The sequence below is a fragment of the Sceloporus occidentalis genome, unplaced genomic scaffold (genome assembly GCF_023333645.1).
Source record: "Sceloporus occidentalis isolate IW3139 unplaced genomic scaffold, rSceOcc1.0.p SCAF_11, whole genome shotgun sequence".
Classification (NCBI taxonomy): domain Eukaryota; kingdom Metazoa; phylum Chordata; class Lepidosauria; order Squamata; family Phrynosomatidae; genus Sceloporus; species Sceloporus occidentalis.
The window spans coordinates 18,259,337-18,281,220 of NW_028316991.1; the positions used below are offsets into that span (position 1 = coordinate 18,259,337).

At 37.3% G+C, this 21,884-nt stretch overlaps 1 protein-coding gene across 1 annotated transcript in view; it reads left to right on the forward strand.

Moving 5' to 3' along the window:
• Nucleotides 1-21,884, forward strand: part of LOC149305653 (collagen alpha-1(XIV) chain-like) — a 58,618-nt gene that overhangs the window by 31,164 nt on the left and 5,570 nt on the right. The window contains exons 21-43 of the mRNA XM_089477274.1: nt 692-841; nt 1,580-1,696; nt 2,998-3,144; nt 3,495-3,569; nt 4,006-4,145; nt 4,868-4,991; nt 5,423-5,566; nt 6,016-6,180; nt 6,984-7,022; nt 8,130-8,268; nt 8,510-8,652; nt 9,365-9,474; nt 10,247-10,405; nt 12,117-12,194; nt 13,034-13,120; nt 13,481-13,534; nt 14,372-14,467; nt 14,738-14,791; nt 15,083-15,136; nt 16,659-16,712; nt 17,409-17,480; nt 21,101-21,136; nt 21,512-21,578. Of these exons, the coding sequence (XP_089333400.1) occupies nt 692-841; nt 1,580-1,696; nt 2,998-3,144; nt 3,495-3,569; nt 4,006-4,145; nt 4,868-4,991; nt 5,423-5,566; nt 6,016-6,180; nt 6,984-7,022; nt 8,130-8,268; nt 8,510-8,652; nt 9,365-9,474; nt 10,247-10,405; nt 12,117-12,194; nt 13,034-13,120; nt 13,481-13,534; nt 14,372-14,467; nt 14,738-14,791; nt 15,083-15,136; nt 16,659-16,712; nt 17,409-17,480; nt 21,101-21,136; nt 21,512-21,578 (2,304 nt within the window). The remainder of the gene's footprint in view (nt 1-691; nt 842-1,579; nt 1,697-2,997; nt 3,145-3,494; nt 3,570-4,005; nt 4,146-4,867; nt 4,992-5,422; nt 5,567-6,015; nt 6,181-6,983; nt 7,023-8,129; nt 8,269-8,509; nt 8,653-9,364; nt 9,475-10,246; nt 10,406-12,116; nt 12,195-13,033; nt 13,121-13,480; nt 13,535-14,371; nt 14,468-14,737; nt 14,792-15,082; nt 15,137-16,658; nt 16,713-17,408; nt 17,481-21,100; nt 21,137-21,511; nt 21,579-21,884) is intronic.

Here is a 21,884-nt window from a genome sequence, read left to right on the forward strand (position 1 = left end):
CTAGTGATGGCCCTTCATGTTGGCTACTGAAGACGTTGGGGAAAAATCCAAATTCCTACTTACCACATCAAGTAACCAGGTTTCTCTAGGGGGTTGAGATGAGCTTGCCCTGCATAATGCATAGTTATATGGTTAAAGATCCATCTAGCAGATAAACCCTTTGGGTATGGCTGTTTATAATGATGCAGAATATGGTTGGGCAGAACATATGGAGTTTAGAACATAAACTCCAAAGTCTGCTGCGCATGAACTCATGCCCTTGCAGCAGGCCTTATAGCAGCAGTAACATACATACCAAGATACATAGAATTCACCTCCAGCTACCGCCATACTGTTCTAATAAGAACTATATATCAAGAGAATGTTCGGTGCAACATTGTGGTAGAACATTTCATTGATTGCGATGGTGAGTACATCTTTCATCACTTTGCAGCAGAATCTCTTAGTAGATGACATTAATTTAGCCCACAACATGTTAATTTGGCTGCATCTAGGATCATACCTGAGTAGGAACATTTTTATTTAACACCGGCGAATAAATGCATGTCTTACGATATACCTTTATTATGTTCCAAGTGTAACTGCATCGGTTGGGTGTAAATTTATGGAGTGTATGAAAAGTGGGTATCCAAAAGCAACACGTGTTCTGCCTTCATATTTTTTATTTATGTTGGTCTCCCGTTATTTCCAGTTCCCGGACCTGCGTTAGAGACGTTCGTAGGAGATGATGTTAATACCATACTCATCCTGAATCTACTCAGTGGAACCGAGTACAGCCTAAAGGTCCTGGCATCATATCCTACTGGATTTAGTGACCCCCTCGCTGGACTAGGAAAAACCTGTAAGACAACCTGGAAAACCCTCTATGCATATTGTGCTTATGTTCTATTATTGATTCATTTAGCGCCATAATCTGTAGCAATATATAAAAGTAAGTATGTATATGCAACTTCATTTCGGTTCTACGCCATGCCTGCTGTTCACGGGCTGTAGTTTATTTGTGGTTCCTTGACCTGGGATCCATCGGCTCTCTATGTTCCTTCTATTACTGTCAAGCCTTTTTACACATTTTACATGAAAAACTAGAATTTAACGGCTGGTAAGAACCATTCGGACCGTCTAGTCTTCCCATTTTTCCTGAAATAAAAACTCAGACCTTACTTGTTGGTCTCGTCTTAGATTCAGGAGCCATATGTCTGCCCCATGCATGTTTAAATCCCCTCTCTGTATTATCCTCTACCAACTGCTATTAAAATAGTTTTCAACCAAAGCTTTTTTTTTTTTTTAAGTAAAGTTTTGATGTTCTTGGCATAGGCCATACCTTTCCTAAAACACGGCATCGTGGAAACATACTTTTCATGCATTATTTATGGGAGAATATCTGAACTAAAGATTAATGAGCAGTTACGGTTTCAGAATGTGTTACTGTGTCTAATATCCTGACCCATGTAAAACATATTAAATATTTACTGCAGTTAAGGAGGTTATAATGGTTAATCTACCCATTGTACAGCGCTACGGAATTTGATGGCGCTATATAAAACAATAAATAATACTAATTTGCCTGTGTTCTTTTCAGTGTATCTGGGAGTGATGAATCTAAATGCGTACCAAGTGAGGATGACCAGCATCTGCGCCCAATGGCAGCTTCACAGGCAAGCAACTGCTTACAGGGCCATTATCGAGTCCCTGGAAGGTATGTATTCTTACTTGAATGACTTTGCTTCTGGACCATAGTATTGTTATTGCAAGGATAGATGGACAGACAGTAGAATTAGCATTCTAGAATTAGACATTTTGGACAATGCTCTGCTTCAAACTTTGTGGGAACAGTTTGGGGAAGATCCTTTCTATTCCAGCGCGACTGCACAAAGCAAGCTCCATAAAGACATGGTTGGATGAGTTTGGTGTGGAAGAACCTGACCGGCCGGAGAAAGCCCTGTAGGGTTAGCCATGTTTTCAAGGTCACAGATCAGTTTTACATATTGCTGACTAGCCCAGATACAATGCTGCGCTGCTGTATGGGGGATGTGTAACTGACTGCAGTGCCACATACTGCAGGGTAGCACTTTATCTGGGCTGGTCAGCAATATGTAGAAACGAAATGCGTCCTGGAAAACATGGCCAATGTGGTCACTCTAGAGCCCTGTCCTCAACCCCATCAAACACCTTTGGGATGATCTGGGACGGAGATTGCGAGTCGGGCGTCTCGTCCAACATCAGTGCTGACCTCACAAACGCTCTACTGAATGAATGGGCAAAAATTCCCACAGAAACTCTCCAAACTCTTGTGGAAATCCTTCCCAGAAGAGTGGAAGTTGTTATAGCTGCAAAGGGGGACCAACTTCATATTAATGTCTATGTACGGTATTTAGAATGCAATATCATAAAAGTCCCTGTTGGTGTAATGATCAGGTATCCCGATACTTTTGTCTATACTGTGCATCTAATATATACCTACTGATTGGACCATTCTGAATTCAGGCTTGGACCTATTTTCATGCACAACCCTCTATATCTTTATTCTTGCAGTAACTGATTTTATACTATTCCAATGCAAGTTCACAGAACTAACATTTTAGAATCCAAAACTAATAGCGAACACATGTGGAAAAGGTTAGTAGCAACTGTTCAGCGTTGAGCTCCAAACAAGGGGTTTTTAATATACTGGTCTTAACTTTGTTTATCTAACATAAAGATACAAAATATAGGTAAATCCATCTGGATATTAACTGGGGTTTACAGCGTTTACTTTGCAATGTATCACCAAAAGAATTACTCCGCGCCAGCGCATGGGAACACCAGTCGCTATGAATAAGGACACATGGCATGGATTGGCACCTATCATTAAGCTTTAGGCCGTTCGATGTACCATTTTATTACAGTCAATGTAAATTTAGTTGCTTTACACTTGTGTTGATTTAAAAAAAAGAAGGTTTTGATGTTAAGTCAAAGAAATGTTTCATATAAAATATGCTTTGTGATGTTTTATTGCAGATGGGACCAAGCAAGAAGTCGTGCTTCCCGGAGGAACGTCTCGCAATTGCTTTTATGAGCTCTTACCCAATACCAGATACAGGATTACCATTTACTCCCAGGTCCAAGAAGTAGAAGGACCCGGTGTAAGCATCGTGGAAACCACATGTAAGTCCATTGCTTATGCCACAATAAATATTTCTATAAGTTCTAACTGCATTATCCATAGCGCAGGGTTGGTAGAGAAGACTTCCTAGAGCCACAAGAGCCATGTAAGCTTCCAGAACCATTTTGTAATCACTTTTTCGCTGAAGACTCCATCTTCTCTTGGGCCAGTATGTCATCACACATTTTGTCGGCCATCTACTTCTCTGCTGGACCAATAGAATTCATGTGTGCACATATACGCGTCTCTTGTGAACTAAACATTTTAGTCCTCGGAGGTGGGGCAATTATTTTTTCTTCTATTTTTGGGTTAAATGTAAAACTGATTTATTTCCGGTGTGTTTTATTCCCAGCGCCACTTCCAACAGCAGCGCCAACGCCTCCTCCCACAACAGCCGCGCCAACCACAATTCCTATGGCCAAAGAAGGTATGAGATGACGATGACAACACATGCTCTGGATTTCTATGGACACCCTAACTAAAGCACAGAGGGGGATTTATGGGATTCCAAGATGGTTTTAGTAACCTGAAGTATCACGTCAAAGGATAGAAAATTGAATTATTTGGGCAAAATTGCAGCTTTACTGTAAAATGGCATCTAACAATGTCACCCATTTTAAGGGTGCCTGTAAAGTCCAAACATGTTCAGATTACTAAATACTACACGTAACGCAATCCTGAAGGTAACATTTACAGCTAAAGGTGCAGTTCCACTTAGGAATTGATCTCTACTATGTTAAACAAATACACCTTTATATATGTATTTCATTTGAAGCATAACGTCCACTTCAATTTAATGTAGGACCTAAGGACCGTGAATAATATAAGATTTGCTTGTTTTTTTAAACTTCCCAATATGCTAGTTTGTAAATCTGCCAGAGCCGATATGGTTTTTCTTGTGGATGGATCCTGGAGTATTGGAGATGACAACTTCCACAAAGTCATTCGTTTCTTGTATAGCACTGCTGGAGCTTTGGATGAAATTGGCCCAGACGGCACCCAAGTAAGGATGTGTTTAAATAAATATACGTTGTCCATATATGTATATACATATATTGTGTGTGTGTGTGTGTGATTTGCAGATATGTGAACTATGGGCAGATTGACAGGATCCTACAATCTGGAGTGGATTCATTGATTCGCTTCTCTGATTCATCAATATTCAAGCATTTCAGTTGGTACTTAATTACAACCATTTGCTGGTGAAAGCATCCAGAGAAAGGTTGGCAAGGGGGCAGCAGGGCAGTTACCCCCTGTGCTGCTCTGATTTGAAGATTTTTTACTTGCAGTTCCACATGTAGCCACCAGGCTGTCCAGAGAAAGAAGGGCTTTAGGTCCATCTGTGGTCCTTTTCTTAGATGTCCTCTCAGTTGCACAATTCACATGCGTGATGATGTGCATAGCATTTCTTCTGAGTTTATTCTGTATAGGTCCCTATTTTTCCTTGCTGAGAGGATCTTTGTTCACCACCATTGTATTTGCAGTGGATCACGCCAGGGGCAGAATAATACTTTGGGTTCCCATAGGCATGGACCACCAGCACCTCTCCAAACACATTAAAAAAATAAGTTTTACGCGTGAGCTGGACATCATAGCACATCCTCCAAATCCATGAACTGTTATGTTTCTACTATAAAGTGCTTTATGTGTATATGGACCTATACATAAAAAAACAAACACACGCACATATATGTTTTATATGACATAGATTACGTCTACCTCCAGGTCGGAATAGCTCAATACAGTGATGACGCAAGGACAGAATTTAGGTTAAATGCCTACAAAAGCAAAGAATCTTTACTGGACGCCATTCAGCGGATTTCATACAAAGGAGGAAACACGAAAACAGGTGCGTGATGGGCAGCCTTTCCCCTCCCTGTTCCCATTACTCGCCGGCGCGTACGATAAGGACCTGGTGTGCGGGTAAATGCTTAAGCTTGGCACGCAATAAAACAAAGCCATTGTTTTTATTACATTTACAGTATGGTTTGTTTCACATCTTATTTTTCTAAGTGATGCGCCTGAACTACAGGGACCCAAGTAAAACAAACGCCGTCCTAAGGCAAACAATCTTAACACGCGCCACCTCGTGTGACTCCTCGTTCAACGTATCAACAGCAAAATATGCTGAAATATATCATGACATCATTAATTTAAGACAAGGATATGTTGACATCATTCTTTTTTTTTTGCTCCAAATCAATAGAAAATCAACCAGTTTTGCTGAAACAACTGACATTTTTTTAAGATGAATTAAATCATTTTTTTTTGCTATTAAAGGCAGGGCCATTAAACATGTTCGCGAGGACATATTTACCGTGGAATCGGGCATGAGAAAGGGCGTCCCAAAAGTTCTGGTGGTACTGACTGATGGGCGTTCTCAAGATGACGTCACGAAGATTTCCTCACAACTGCATTTGGAAGGTAAGATCCAAAAAGTCTTAATATATGGTTTGCTTTGGCTAGGTATTAAATTATAATTTAAATGCAATTCTTCTTAGTTTATTTTAGGGGAACAGTTAGATATTTATTTTTTTACATTATAGACAATATATATACACTAATAGTAATGCCAATTTGAAGGACATAAAATGTATCAAATGTAATCTAAATATACAGCAATAAAAAATCTAAAAGAGCGGTTAAACAAATAATTTACCTTTGCATCAGAGTTGTCATAAAACATTTTTAGGCAAAAAATAAATAAAAAATTTAAATAAAATAATTCAGCCAATGTGTACATTTCAGAATTTTTTAATTTCTATGCATTTTTTTTATAATATAATCCCTACTGTACAAAAAAAATGTGTCCCCTTGGTGAGTGTTAGGGTCACATTTATTTATCCATCATCTGTCTCCCCGCTTCCTTTCAGGCTTCAGTATTTTCGCCATCGGCGTGGCGGATGCAGATAACGGAGAGTTAGTTAACATTGGCAGTAAGCCAAGCGAAAGGCATATTTTCTTTGTCGATGACTTTGATGCCTTCAAAAAAATTGAAGATGAATTGATCACCTTTGTTTGCGAGACGGCCACGGCAAGTAAGTGCCAAGTCTTTGAAAGTAACAATAATCTACAGGTTATTCCGTAGGGCTCCTGAAAAACCTTATTTTAGGAATACTGTTGCTTTCTTGTATTAGTTACATAGTCTCATCGACATGTTATTTTTTTTGGAGGCCGGTATATTGTAATAATAATTGTAACAATATTGCACCGGGCAGACTTCCTTTAAATCTCCATTAAATGATAATAATTTTATGTTAAATATGCTGTTCTGCGTGTTAAATCATGTAAAATGACCCCTTTATGCATAGTTTCTATGTAAATAATCCGGAACTTGTGCCGGAATCTGGACTGTTTTGATTTGTTTCCAAATTATCCCTAGCATTTGAGTTACATGTGAGCCAATTTAAAGTGTATTACGGTATGTAGTTTTGTCTGATCCCATTGTACAGCACTGCGGTTTATGACGGCGCTATATGAAAATAATAAAGAATAATAATAATAAATCTCTGATCCCTTTGAAGAAAAATCATCCCTATCAGTGATGTAGGCGACGGCCGGCAGTCCGTCTGCAACATAACTGGTGGGACCTCTTGGGTAATCAGGCCCCCTGTGTGCCGCTGCTCAATGGCCTGGTTTCGAGGAAGATCTCTGATCTCCCCAAAAAGCCGATCAGCCCGGCTCCATAGCGCGGATACCTTTAAGATATTGAGACATGGCATCATTTCCCGGGGCTCAGGAGTGAACATGGCGGCCGTGGATGGCATGGCTGGGAGTGCTGCCCTTGGTAAATATGTCGCTGGTCATTTCTCCTTGTAATTTTTTTTTTTTATTATTTTAGCTTGTCCGTGGGCCTTTATCCAAGGCAGCAGTGTGTCAGGTAATATTTCATTTATTTTTTAAGCTTTTTTGTATCCCATTATAGAAGATGTGCATTGATTTTATATATAAAGAATATTTTTGTCTAAATTATCGATTTACGTAAATAATTAGGCAATGCAAACATTTAATGTACTAATAAGTGACTTGCACAATGCATTCCGGAGAGAACAGTGATTATGGCATATAGCACTGAATACTGAAACGCCCATGACTTATGAAAACAAAGTTAATACAACGTTCAATATAACAATGGGGCATATTCACTAAACCCAGCATTTTAACTCCCTGACTTTACCATTTGTTATCGGCTTCTGACGTAAAAAAGCTAAGCGGACCCTGTATAATGCATAATTAAATCAGTGCATATGCGTTACATAGGGCCAGGTCAGGCCTTCTTACAAAGATTATTGGGGTTGTCTACATGATGCATTATGGAAGCAGGGAGTTTAATGTTCAGCTCACAAATCTCCAGGTTAACAGCACAGAGGGTGAGATTGTATGCAAAATACACAGCATGGAAGAAAGTAATGGGATTTTTAAACTTTTGGAAAATGTTAACGTTCTGGAAAATATGTTAATTTTATTGACTATTATTAATGAATTCATTTATTCTCACACTTGCACAGTTCTTCTTAAATCACCACCAAAAATGTGAGCATGGTTATCACCCAGGACAGAATAGTGTAACAAAATCACTAAACATCACAAATCAACAGCGTTAATGCATTTTACATGCAAACTTGGAAAAAAAAAAAAATATATATAAACTAAAACAATATAATCCAAATTTATATATACTTTAATATAACATATAGATGTCAGCAATGTGTGCCCTATACAAACCTTAAGTTGTGTAAAGAGTAAGTGTAATAACAACATCTATTATTCAGCTGTCGGTCCGGCGGTTCGGTTAATTCTGAGATTGTGCGATAAAAGTGCTTTGTGTCCCACTGTGAGAAATGTGCTATATAAATACTAGTTCTTATTATTATTATATGACAAGTATATGTGACTATTTGTCACTGTATATAATAAGTTACACACAGAAGTAACGTGGATTAAATGTCTCTTATCGCTGTATTATATTATCTCCTGGACTCTTTAGGGTTTAAAATGATGGACATGTTTGGACTTGTGGAAAAGGAGTATTCAGCGATGGATGGAGTTTCTATGGAACCTGGAACCTTCAACAACTTCCCCTGCTACAGACTGCACAAGGACGCTCTGGTGTCCCAACCTACCAAGTACGTTCCACTGGTCCCAAAAATTATTTATACAGCTTCTCTTCTGTATTCTCAGTCTATATCAAAGAAAAAAAGAGCTTTGTCTATGGCCATGGACCATATGTCTATGGGACAGGCATGAAGCTATCCCGAATCTGAGACAAGGCCAGAAATAAGGTCCAAGTCTTTAGCACCAGTAAAAATGGCAGACTAGACTGGCCGAATGGTTCTTATCTGCCGTTTCTTTGCTTCTCTTTGGCAGATTTATTCACCCAGAAGGCCTCCCGTCGGACTATACCATTTCCGTCCTGTTCCGCATTCTTCCCGATACGCCCAAGGAACCGTTCGCTCTCTGGGAAATCTTAAACAAGGATTATGAACCTTTGGTCGGCGTTATCCTTGACAGTATGTATGATGTTTTATTCTTATAGATGAGAAGGTTGGTTATTGTCTAAAAAAAAAAACCATCCAAGTTCCATCTGGACTATCACGTTGAAATATGAAATATTTAATATATATATTTATTGAAAGTATATTTAGTGTTGAGGTACAGAATGAAAAAAGAGGGGAGGGGAAAAAATAACATATATGAACGAGCAAAGATATCACATACATACACACGCATTGCATACCATGTTGTTCTTTGACAATAATGATAATAAAAAACAAAAAAACACCCCTGACCTTCAAAAACTTAAGAAAAAATAAAATAAAAAACGTCAAAACTGAACTTTATCACAGAGTTGTTATAATTGTATAAATGAGAACACACTAGTTAGCAGCCTTTGTGTAACTTTCCTTATATCACAATTTTTCTTCTTTTTAAATTTTAATATAATTTAATATATAAAATATTTAACTCGTATGAACAGATTTTTAAATTATTGGAATATGTTTTTTCACAGTTGTCAAAATAAACGTAAAAACTTTTTTATATATATATATATATCACAGACTGTATATTTTGCTATGTGGTCAAATCACATTAATGAATACACATAATAATGTGTGTTAAATTATTTTTTCTATTAATATTTTGCTATTTTTTCTTTGTATACGAGATGAGCGGCTTTTTATTCACCGTATATGTTCAATTTCCATTATTTTCTTGGTGCAGACGGTGGGAAAACACTCACATATTTTAACTACGATTACAAGGGAGAGTTCCAAACAATCACTTTTGATGGACCTGAAATTAGGAAAATATTTTTTGGCAGCTTCCACAAGGTCAGTTATGTTATTTAAAACAAATCTGTACTTAAATTGCTTTATTAACACAATATAAGATGCTCGTTTAAACCTTACCTGACTGATAATTCCATTACTAAAAATACTTTGATGACTCGTAATTTTTTTAAAAAACACAAAGATTTTCATTTTTTAACAAAAAGTAGCTGTTTTGATAATCTCTGTTGAATTCTCTGTTCCATGTTAAAGGCATGATATGCCATGGGTCGATTGGTTCGACACTTTTTATGCACTCATGATTTTTGGCCATATTCAGAACACGCAAGATAATTTTCTGTGCAAAATGTGGATTTTTCCCTTATACTCTACGTCATGCGTGGCACTCAGTTAAATTTGCCATTTTGCATCTGTATTTAACCCCTTCAGTAGAAAATGGTTAAATGAAGGAACATTGACCAAGTCTTCTCCACCATACTTGTCAACAAAGCCAATATAGAGATATCTGGCAGAAAGAAAACAGTTTCCTTGTTTCAAACAATTCTATATTAGAGAAATATAATAAAAGAGTGAGTAATGTCCCGGCTGCTGAATCAGTTTATTCTTTTTTATACCTTGATGTTATGTAGCTAATCCTCTTCTGTACAATTCACATTATTTCTGAATTTAAAACCTCAGATTTTTTTTTAAAACATTTTTTTTTGTGATTGTATTTATATTTTCTGTTTCCTATCTATCTTTTTTTCCTGATTGATACAGTATAGCAATTAACCGTACATTAACCCTTTCCGTTTTTTTATTGTTTTTTAAACAGCTACATTTAGTTGTTACAAAGACTGCCACAAAACTAATTATTGATTGCAAACAAGTGGCTGAAAAGCCAGTGAATGAGGCCGGAAATATCACTACTGATGGTTTGGAGGTTCTGGGTAGAATGGTCAGATCCAGAGGACCGAAAGATAACTCGGCCCCAGTAAGTAACAAAACAATGAAGTGAACTCACAAGGTTCCAAAGCAATAACTTCACTGAATTGTTATGTAGTCGGGAAACAATATGAGAACAATGTGCCTTTGAATGGACAACCTACTGCAAAAATTCCTACGATTCATTCTGTTCTGTGAGACGATGCATTTTTCTATAAGATATGTTTTTTTTTTTCAACTGTATAATGTAAAAAATATGTGTTTTGTACCATGAGATAATAAAAACCATTGATGATCAGTAGTGTACCTACGAACAGAAAAGGGCTTTGTCCGTCTTGTGTTCTGTGTAATATTGTCTAATATTGACTTTTAACAGTGACAACAATGGCTCTTTATTAAAGCCCTTATTGTACGGGCGACGGGAAGGAAATCTTGTTTTTTTCGTCAATGTCTTGCAAGTCTGATGTAGATTACGGGTTTACAAAGCAGCCCACTCACTGAAAAATGTCTGCGGAGCAAAGATGCCCTTCAAGATATAAAAAAAGGACTGTAAATATTTATTAGTTAAAGAGACTTTTAATTAATTAATTACAAAAAGATATCATTTTGTTTTCCTGCAAAATAAGTGTTATTTAATTTCATTCATATACTTCCTCTAAAATGAGATGGATTTTTTTTGTAATATTAATTTGTAATCTATTTTATATAGATAACACAAAAATACATATTAATAAGTATTATCCAAATAACAATGCAGCAGCCTGTTTGATACATGGCAAAATATACTTTTTTTTCCATTTTAATTTATTAACTCATTGGTTCTTCTTAGAGAACTACCCACGGTTAAAAAGTTATCTTAATATACAGGATGTATCAGCCCATTATGTTAGATAATAAAACTTAATATAATATATAAACATAAGGAAGAAACGTTATAGACAATAGGTCCCGTATGGCATATATGAGGACATTTAGACTCTATACAAAAAAAAGACATTGCCAAAGAAAGTGAAAAAATTAGTTTCTTAACTTTGTTTGTCAACATTTTTTATGTTTTCCCTTTAAAAGAAAAGATGAAAATGACAGATCTGCTAAAAGTTTATTTGTGTAACAGGCTTAGAAGGTGCAATTAAGGTTTTCTTTCAATTCAACAAACCCTTTAAGCCTGATATATAGTATGGAATGTAGTAGGTGGTGAGCTGAAGAGCCAAGTCCCCAAGACATTTGATTAATTTAAGAATATCATGTGAAAGGTTCCAAAAAATCTAATTAATGTGCATATAGTTCAGTAATTAGGTCAAACAACAGAAATGAGATATTAAAAAAATGTTTAGCTTTTTAGGCAGTGTCTTTGCCCAAATAATGCCATAAGGGGCCAGGTTTTGGTTCCATGTGCCTCTAACACAATGACCTCTGACGCCTCAATTCTTTAAAAGCAATGAAAGAACAAAAATAATGAACAACCCCCGTAAAAGGCTCACTTATGGGTCAAATGAAAATCAAAAATGGGACAACGAAAGGCATCCCTGACGTCTTTCCACCCCTATGAGTGTACAGCCCTGTTAGAACTGCGGAACGGCTTTCCAAGCATTGATTTGACCCAAATAGCTGAGAAATGTAACATTTTAATTTGAATAAATGTCACAGAAGGAAGACGTTCTGCTGTCAATATGATTTTATTATATCACATTATTTCAGAAAGCAGATTTACCGATTGATATTTGATACACGGCTATTAACGTATACCTTTCTGTTTTCAGTTCCAGCTGCAGATGTTTGATATCGTTTGTACGACCTCCTGGGCCAGTCGAGATAAATGCTGTGAACTTCCGGCGCTGGTGAGAATGTTAATTATTTATTATTTGAGGAGTTGGCTTTTTAGTAGAGTTCCAAGGAGGGACCTCAGTCCTGTTAGTCATGAGGTTACTCCGTTGGGTTGCCAAATGTTACATCTCACAAACTCCCTAGAAAAGTCATCATGGATTTTCATTTCCCTCTGACATCACTGTACTAGTATGACCTCAACGACTGTCATGATTGTATACATATAGTATAACTGTATAAATATATGAGTGATTCCAGTTTCAACTGTATAATATGCTTGAACAAGGGACCTAAGGAGTCTCTAAAACCTCCACACCATTGTGTTAGCCAATAAAAGGCATCATATTTTACAAAATGTCAATTATATATATATATATATATATATATATATATATATATATTGTGCTCTGCTAGTAATATCCATGGTAACAAAAATAATAATTTAGCAGCCAGGGCCGGCCCAAGGCAAAATGCCGCCTGGGGCGAATTTCAAAATGCCCCCCCCCTCCCTTATCTACCCTTCCTTCCCCCCCCTGCCCCCCCCTTGTACTTACCTTTCAGCAGTCCTGCGGCGAGTCTCCCTGTTCGGTCAGCATTACAAGCTGGCACCGAGACCGAACAGGGAGACTCGCCGCAGAGGAGAGAGAGAGGGGCGCCGAGCGGGTACTGACAGCTTGGTAAGCGAAAACCACTCGGCGCCCCTTTCTCTCTTTCGCTTTTAAAAATAAAAAAAAAATAAAAAAAGGGCTTCAAAAGTGCCGCCTGGAGCGGTTGCCCCACTCGGCTCCATTGTCGGGCTGGCCCTGTTAGCAGCGTCAAGTGGGAAGGTTTCACGCAACATTCTGTTTTTCAGAGAGATGAGGCTACCTGTCCTCCACTTCCAAATTCCTGCTCATGCTCACATGAAAATAAAGGCCTTTCCGGCCCCCCCGGACCACCGGTAAGGAGAATCATTCTTCTGCTCTAACATGCAGCCAACTATCATTAGCAGCTATTCCTAATAATGCAACGTATGAGATGAGAATCTATGTATTGCCGACTGCATGCTGGCTCTCAGATCCCAGACTTCCCTGTATTTATGTTCTTGGCATAACCTGGCAGCCAAAGGAAGACTACGGGGATCATGAACTAAATAAGAAAATATTCAAATACACTTAAACTGACTTAAAACCATTCTCTTAGTGACAATATGTTTACCTATCTCTATATAAAATGATTATGTTGTATATTTAAAAGCTTTTTTTCATTTAGTGTCTTTTTCTGAGACTGCTCTAATTACCATGCTTTTTTTGAATCCTAGGGAGGTTCTGGTATGAGAGGTCCAAAGGGATCATCAGGGGAATCTGGACCCCCCGTGAGTTTTTCTTCTTTATGTAAAGAGACTGATAACATCCCCTTTATTTATTTCTTGTTTTAATAATTAATCATCTATTAACATCTACCAATATATACGTTTTGGATGTTACTTACATGCAGAAAAGGTCTTTCCTGACCCAATATCACTTATGCTGATGAGATAGTACCGGTACTATGACGTGACGCAGATATTGTGTTGTGTAACATGACAAGCTAGGTGTAAGCTGGTATTAGAACCATTTGTGAGTTTCAGAACTCACTTGCCATACGGTCTATGTAAAATTAGTATTTTGAAGGGTTTCAAGGTCCAGAACCATTGAGTCACTAGTAGTAGACACACAAGAAATGGCATTATTAAAACTTAGACCTCAAACGTACAGTTTCTCTGGTTTTTCTCCACCAATTCCTTTACCCATGTCCCACATAGCTCCATCTACATTAGTCTCTTTATTTTAAGTTTTGTTTAAGGGTGGGCAGGTTGGGTTCAGGGGAACCTGGGATGGATATGTAGCCTTGTCAGCCCATTTAATAAGTCACAAGGCTGGTTCGCCATTTTGGTCGGTCACCAAACCTCACAGTTGTGAGACCAAAAACTGTGGTTTTATCTAGTTATGACATCATCTGTACACTTCTTGTGTAACAACTTGGATGTTTACCCAGGCAGAAGGTCTTTATCAATGGAAACTGGACAGAGTCCACTGAGCACGTTAAGCATGTCTACTCGGATACTGTAATATACTTTGGCAAAGGGTTCTCTTCAGCAACAGCTTTGATCCTTTTGCTGAGTTTTCGCATGATGTCCAATACGTTGACTTGGCGGGTTTCCATTTCACAGGGACCTGAAGGACCCCGAGGACCGGCAGGTTCACCAGGGCAACAAGGACCACCAGGACCCCAAGGGCCAAGTGGACATTCCATTGAGGGCCCACCAGTAAGTTCATTTTATCACTAATACATTAGAAGCAATGTTTACTGCTTAATGTTGGTTTTGAGCATTTTTAAGCTCAACGGGTTTGACCTGTTATTAGAAATAATCTTTTTCGGTATTTCTAGAAACTATTTCCTTAGGCTTTCTCCTCTGTGCCTCTGGACAAATAGGTTGTATGTAATGCATTGTATCGGATGCTTTGCAATTAGCATAGAATAAGTATTTTAACTCATTTTATAATTTTAATAATTCTGTGTGATATTTGTTTTGCAGGGTTCACCTGGTGGGAAAGGAGACAAAGGAGACCCTGGTCCTCCAGGAACACAGGTATTCAAATTAATTTTAGTTATTAATATGAAACAAATAAATGAGGGCACTGAGCTTTATAATCTATAATTTATAATTTACAATCTAAAAGTCTGTCCCAGTCCTGACTCTAACCATACCCTGAGTCCCAGGTCAGCCTGGGTATGCAGTTAACCTGGTGAGATGTTTCATATGACCCCATTTTCAAATAAAGCACACATAATATATTCTAACGCCAATGGCCAATGATACCGGGGGGGGGGGGGGTCGACTGTGTTATATCTTTAAAAACAAATATTTTTTTGTATACAGGGAATAAGAGGCGCATCAGGCCCCCCAGGACGTGATGGAGAAACAGGACCACGGGTATGCTATAAAAGCGAAGGGTCATGTGACAAAATAAAATTGACAATGATATTAATTAATAAAAATCTATTTTTACTTGCATGGCCTGACAAATCTAGGAGGCTGCCACAATCCTACAGGCTTTATACGTTTCAATAGAAGGAAATTCCTACTAATGTTAAATGCCCATACGGTTCTTTAATCACGGGAACCCTTAATTGCCATGTGACACAAAAGGAGGCACTGATAGGCTGTTCACGGTAGAAAAGCAAAAAAAAAAAAAAAAAGAAGTTACAGTCAATCATAAGTGGGCAGCTGAGGTTATCTGGAGGGATCGGTGGAGTACACATCACCGGGGAGGAATCGGAGCTCTGATATGGTTCTATGCACTTTAATCCTGTCCAAGCCCTTATTATGGAAAAAGGCAGGAGAAATGTGATAATTACATTTTATATAGAATCGCACATATACACTAGAATTTTTTTTTCTCTCGAAACGCAAATTCTGTCCATTAAAACAACATGAAATGGAACAGAAATCCAGCGCAGACGGTGTTAATCTTGTAAATGACTATTGTAGCCGGAAACGACTGATTTTAATGGGATATCTTCTTTAGGCATTTTTTTCCCGGTAATAATAAATGAATAATGTCTTATCGGTAGTTTTTCTTAGAGCTGGCGTTTGTTTATTGGATCGTGAATCCTTACAGGCGGCTCTGTTTAAGGAGTAGTATAAACACTTGTAATGCAGTAACACCGCGAGCCGCCGGACATCGTGCCAAACCCACATCGGCACGTTATGGAATTTGGGGGGGGGGTGCTGTGTATACGCTACTGCCTTGTAAATGTACAAATATACATTTCAATGGTTTCAGTGCTTGGAATAATATCTGAGCTTTTTTCCAGTGAAAATATCCCACTGGATCTTGTACCAGAAAACGGTTTAACCATTTCATTGCCACGGAAAGGAGCAACAAGTGGCAAAACGTTCAGGTTGATGAATGTTTTGTACCCAGTAAGAACATAGGCAGAAATCATTCATGCGACTAGATCTGTTAGATGGACTAAAATGGACTGGTAACATCTAAAAGACATATTAGCCGCAGTATAATCAATACAGAATGGGCAACTGTCACTAAAACACTTCAAAATAAACCAAAGCGGGTACAATTCTAATTCCAAGTGGTAATTGTGCTACAATTACCATGGCAACCAATACAGTGTTGCTGCTGATTGCTTGAATTTTACCGCTTTTTTGCTTTTTATATGAATGCCACGTAGAGTGAACACAGAAACACATGCTAGGCTGGAAACGTCCCCAGTAGACCACCATACATGTAATCCCAATGTATGGTCAGATGTTAAATTGCGCCTATGTTCCTCCCTCGTGTAAGACCTCTGTATCTCTTCTCCTGCTAGTTCTAGGCGCCTAGAAGTCTAGAACTAGATAGCAGTGCTATAGGTTAGTGATAAAAGTGTGGCGTGTTACTGATATTTACTTATACATCTGTTTACAATGGTTTGTTTTCCTTGTCTTTATACAGGGAATGCCTGGAAAAGATGGTTCTACAGGCCCACCAGGACCTCCCGGAGCAATGGTAAGCTAACGTTTAAAAAGCTATTTAAGATCTACTTCTTTAACCCCCTCCTCCTCCCTACCTCCAGTGATGTATCATGGCCTAGGGTGGCAGGTCCAGGGGGTGCTCAGGCCCCCCGGTGTCCCGCTGCTCAATGGGCCGGATATGAGGGACATCTTTGATCCTCCGAACTCCGGCCAACTTATTGACACAATGTAACATTTCCCAACCGGCTCAGCACAGTCTCCACAGACTCAATGGCGCTAAATAAATTAATAAATAATAATAATATTTAAATTTAGGTCACTGTGATGCTTGAACTTAAGTATGGGAACCACAATTATAAGGCTTTTCTTTCCCTGTAGAAGTACAGAAAAGTTTAGACAGGGCTATCCATCAAGGGGTGCCGGTCTGAGTACTTTTGTGATTGTTTGTTTTACATAATTCATATTTTTGTTGAATTACATATTTGCTTTAATATGGTCCACAGGCCACCTAGTGAAACATTCTTACCCAACTGGTGGCCTGTGGGCCAGATGTGGTAATCCAGTGTTTTTGTACAGCCCCCACCCTGTGAAAGAAAGAAATAAGATTTTGTTGTGTTAACTTCATCTCATGAAAGAGTTGGACTTCTTTAGTCTGTGGCTTCTTATTGATATATCAGATGTGACGTCCGATACGCGGAGTATGGATCGCTCATGGACTTTGTTTTTGTAGGGAGGCCCCGGGACTCCCGGTTCTCCAGGTGTATCAGGAAGCCCAGGAAGACAGGGTGAAACTGGACCTCCCGTAAGTAAACGATATGATAAATGAAATGTAATTCTGGGTGAGTAATGACTTCACAGGTCTTAAACCTGTTCTCTAAACTCTTTAAATTGACAAACATATGTGTTTTACTGTCACAAACCTCTATTTCCATGTTAAGAGATAAGGTTTAATGTGTTTTCAAGTGAAAGAACAAAGGAAGCAATAATTGAATTAAATTATTTTTCTTAATTTATTATTAATGACTCGGTTGATTCTTATAGTTGGGCATATCCTACCTCAGTGTGGGGCGCCAATGGCATTAGCCAGATGGCCAGTTTGGGCCTGATTCACAGGTTTTTGGTGACTAGGCTCCTAAATCTCACACAAAGTGGATATATTTCCTGTAGACGCCACCATTATCAGAATTTATTATGTATTCCTAATTAAAGTCCTTATTTGAGATTTATAAATTAAAATTATATTGAAATAGATGACCTTATATTTTACTAGATACATTATAATAACCAGAGCCCCGTTGGTTAAGTCCACAGTAATAAAATACCTTTGTAATATTTGTAAAATATGACCCCAAAATGAAGACTTCATAGTAAATACTCTGGTGAACCAACGATCCGTTTACTATAATATCTTGAGTGGATTTGGCGTCTGCTAACCCAAGCTAAATTATTAAATAAATATTGTTTATTTTTCCATGGCTGGCTTTTGTTAAAATCCATACTCCATATTTTTTAATGAAAACACTTTTGCCGCGGGCACAGAACACCTTCTAAGTAAAGTTCCTCCAGCTCGAAAACTTTAATATAGTTATATTTTCACAGCTTTTTATGAGACTTAGCGTAAAACCTGTACAAATATGAAATAGCTTGGTGTGAAGGAGTGGAAGGTTCAACGCCAGGAAATTGCCCAACACATAACTTACTGTTAAATTCCCTGGAAAACAGGACATATCTGTACAATATCTTTCTACTCAAAGCTGTCAAAGCAAAGTTTACAAGCTGTCGTCGTGGCCTTCCTCCCTGGGTCAATGTTTTAGTATTCTTTTTATAAAATTATTATTTTATTTTTAATCCAATCATACAATGATGTAAAAATGTATAGTGAATTTAAATGAAAATATAAGAATTAGGCAATTTATATTTTGCTTATCATTAAATTTACATAGTAAAGGTCTAAAAGAACATGTGTTCCTGATATACCAACAACCATACAACATTCATTGTGTTGCCGTAACGGGTTGTTGGGGAATATTTTCCGAGTCGAAAACTTATGGAGCTAAATATCTCCTTTGGCCAGATATAAAACAAAATTGATCTATGATAATGTTGGAATTTTCTTAATACTTCTTAATTATACCGCTATCTTTGGATAGAAGCATGTGAACAATGGCATCTGCCATCTGCTTCCCGACGACTTTCTCTCCCCCAATGGCAGATTTTAGGGTCAAAATGGAACCCTACTGGTATTCTTCTCGAAGCAGACATTTATTTATTCAGAAAATGTTTTACCACTAATAATACATACTTGTTTCCAAGTATATCCTGGGGAGTATTCACAAAACATAAAGCACATACAACGTGCCAAGAAGACTGGGTAGGGCTACGCGGCTCTGCTTTCACTTTTCACTTTCACACCTACTTTTCCACGATAGTAAATTATTAACAATACCATTTGCGTCTGGATGGATAATTTTTTTTAAAAATAACTTTAAATAAAAATGTATAAATAATTTTTTTTTTATTTATACATTTTTATTTAAAGTTATTTTAAAGTTATTTAAAAAAAAAATAAAAAAATTATTTATCCAGACGCAAATGGTATTGTTAATAATTTACACCTGAATATATATATTATTTATAAAGAACAAAGGAACATGAATTCCTGCTTTCTTTTAGGCAGTATGTTTTAATGAGAAACTATATAGCTATAAACTATAGCATTGACAGTCACAATAACATGCAGAAATAGATGAAAAGGGCTTTCTTAATTAAATTGTATGAAAAAAATATATTCTTCTTTTAAATACCTTACTTACATAGGGCCCTTAATGCCTTAACACCTAGCTGTAGGTGTAATTGTGTATAATATATGTATATATATATTGAAATTTAAGAGTGCTATGGTATATGTTGCTGTTTAATTAATAAAGAATAATAATAATGATGTATTAGCATATTTTTCATCACCTTGATTTTTTCTTTATTCTTGTTTTTGTCTTTTTTTTTCATTTGTACTGAATTTCACCCGGTTAGTTAAAAACCCAAATTTATTTGAAACCGCATTTTCTTTTTTAATTCCAACCATAACTGATTAAGAATGTATGTAATGGTTGATGCTTTTAAAATTCATGCCATGTCAAAGTTCATGTCATTTCTACTTCGACAAAACCCAGCTGCCCTATTGATGGAAACTTTAAGGAAAAAAAACGTCAAATAACACCGTAATTTGAGTAATTTACAGTAACTCAGACATTCCGGTAATGATAGTCCTGAAATAAAACAGCTGTTTGAAAGATCTGGTAATATAATAGGGTTGGATAAATACAAAGTAGAATAAAATAGAGCCAGGAGCCAGCGATGAACACGGATGGTGTCACCTTTAACATAAATTGAGTGAATAATTCGGATGTTATGCATTAAAATGATTCCGGTGCCAAGTTTGGACAGTAGTAACACCATAGCAACCAATGAAATGTTGCTGCTAACTGGACAATTAGTTGTTATGGTAACAAGACCACTTTTTTAAACTTCCCATCTTTTTTTTTAGCAATATCAATCCATATAAATACAGTTCCTACCATTTAAATTCCTAGCATGATGTTTTCTTTAAGCTCTTTGATATAACTCCACACATTTGGAGCTACCAGAAAAAAAGAGGTATTAGAGACAGTGACAGCCGCCTAATAGATTGTAAGCTCACAAGACCAGGACCATCTTCTCCTCCTGTACTAGAATGCCTTATGTGTATGCCAACTAATTGGGGCAGTTAACACGTAAATAACAAATATACATTAATATACACAGACACATCAGGAGAGGAGAACCCGGCCGTGAGCTGCCATCCAGCCTCATGGTACTTTAAAACAGATTTCTGGCAGGAATGGTGGGCTCTAGAGCACCTGGCTAGTGAGCTTACAATCTAAGGGAGTAGTATGGGTAATTGAAACAAAAGGAGGGGTGAAGAAGGGACTCTCTTGTAGCAGTTATGGTGTTTAATGGAGTTTTTAGAGGGTTGCTCTCTATTATGAGCACAGGACATGCTGTCATTCTCTTAATGCATGTGGCGTTGTTGGAGAAGAGCCATGGAGTGGAGCCCCCAATAGGGCGATGTGACCCCCCGATAAAGCTCTAACATTGTTATTTGTATTCTCCCTCCCTACGCAATCTGTTGATGCCTATACCGGTATTGTTCCTGGTTGACAGTGCTGAATTTAAGTGCCAAATCTTAAATCTGAGTAGCCAGAAAACAGCTACAATTGTAGAGTATTTTTTACTTGTCCAGATGGTATTGGCTCTGGTTTAACTGGTGGCCCCAAAGCACCCACGATTTATTATGTTTATATATATATATATATATATATATATATATATATAAACAATGACACAAATGATGTATTTTGAAATTTACTTTTGTTCTTCTTTTAGGGGGCTCCTGGCACAAAAGGAGAAAGGGGAGAAAGAGTGAGTATGTGGTGATGTAGAAGCTTAAACAGAAGTCTTATGCCAGGTTTAGCCTCCAGATAAACTGAGCATCAAAAGATTCCAGCGTTCCAAGATTCAGAGATTAGTCCACCTCTGTCCTCGTCACAATGTGTAGACTGATTATGTCCTGCGTTTTGCTGAACATTTTGTTTTAGATTTAATGAACAGGAGACATTCGTGACTCTTTATTCTGCGAAGGGTCCTCATTAGCTTGTAGCTCAACCCAATGAGTTTCAGCTGCTTATTAAGCCAATTTATCTTTAATGCTTAAACAAGAGCTCCAAAAAAAAAAAAGATATTATGATTTATTGTCTGATGACTATATTTCAATTTCTTTTTTTTCTCTTGCTACAGGGGGATATGCAGTCCCAAAATATGGTACGCACGATCGCTCGCCAAGTGTGTGAGCAGATTATCCAAAGTAAGTTTACACACAAAGAGTTATACAATATGTAAAAAGAATAAACACCAAACAGAATAATAATAGAATAAAGAACACATTTTTTTATTTATTTATTTTTTTTAATAAATTTTATTTTATTACTTTATTTTATAAAATGTATTTTGTTTATAAAATTCTAATAATATATTAACAGAGTATCACTGGAATAACTAACGAGGAAACAAAACACATTTTTAATTATATAATAAATTTATAAAAATATAGTATAGAATTAGATCAGGTGGGCACAGATGGTGAGTGGGAGGGGCTAGAGCGGCAGTGGGA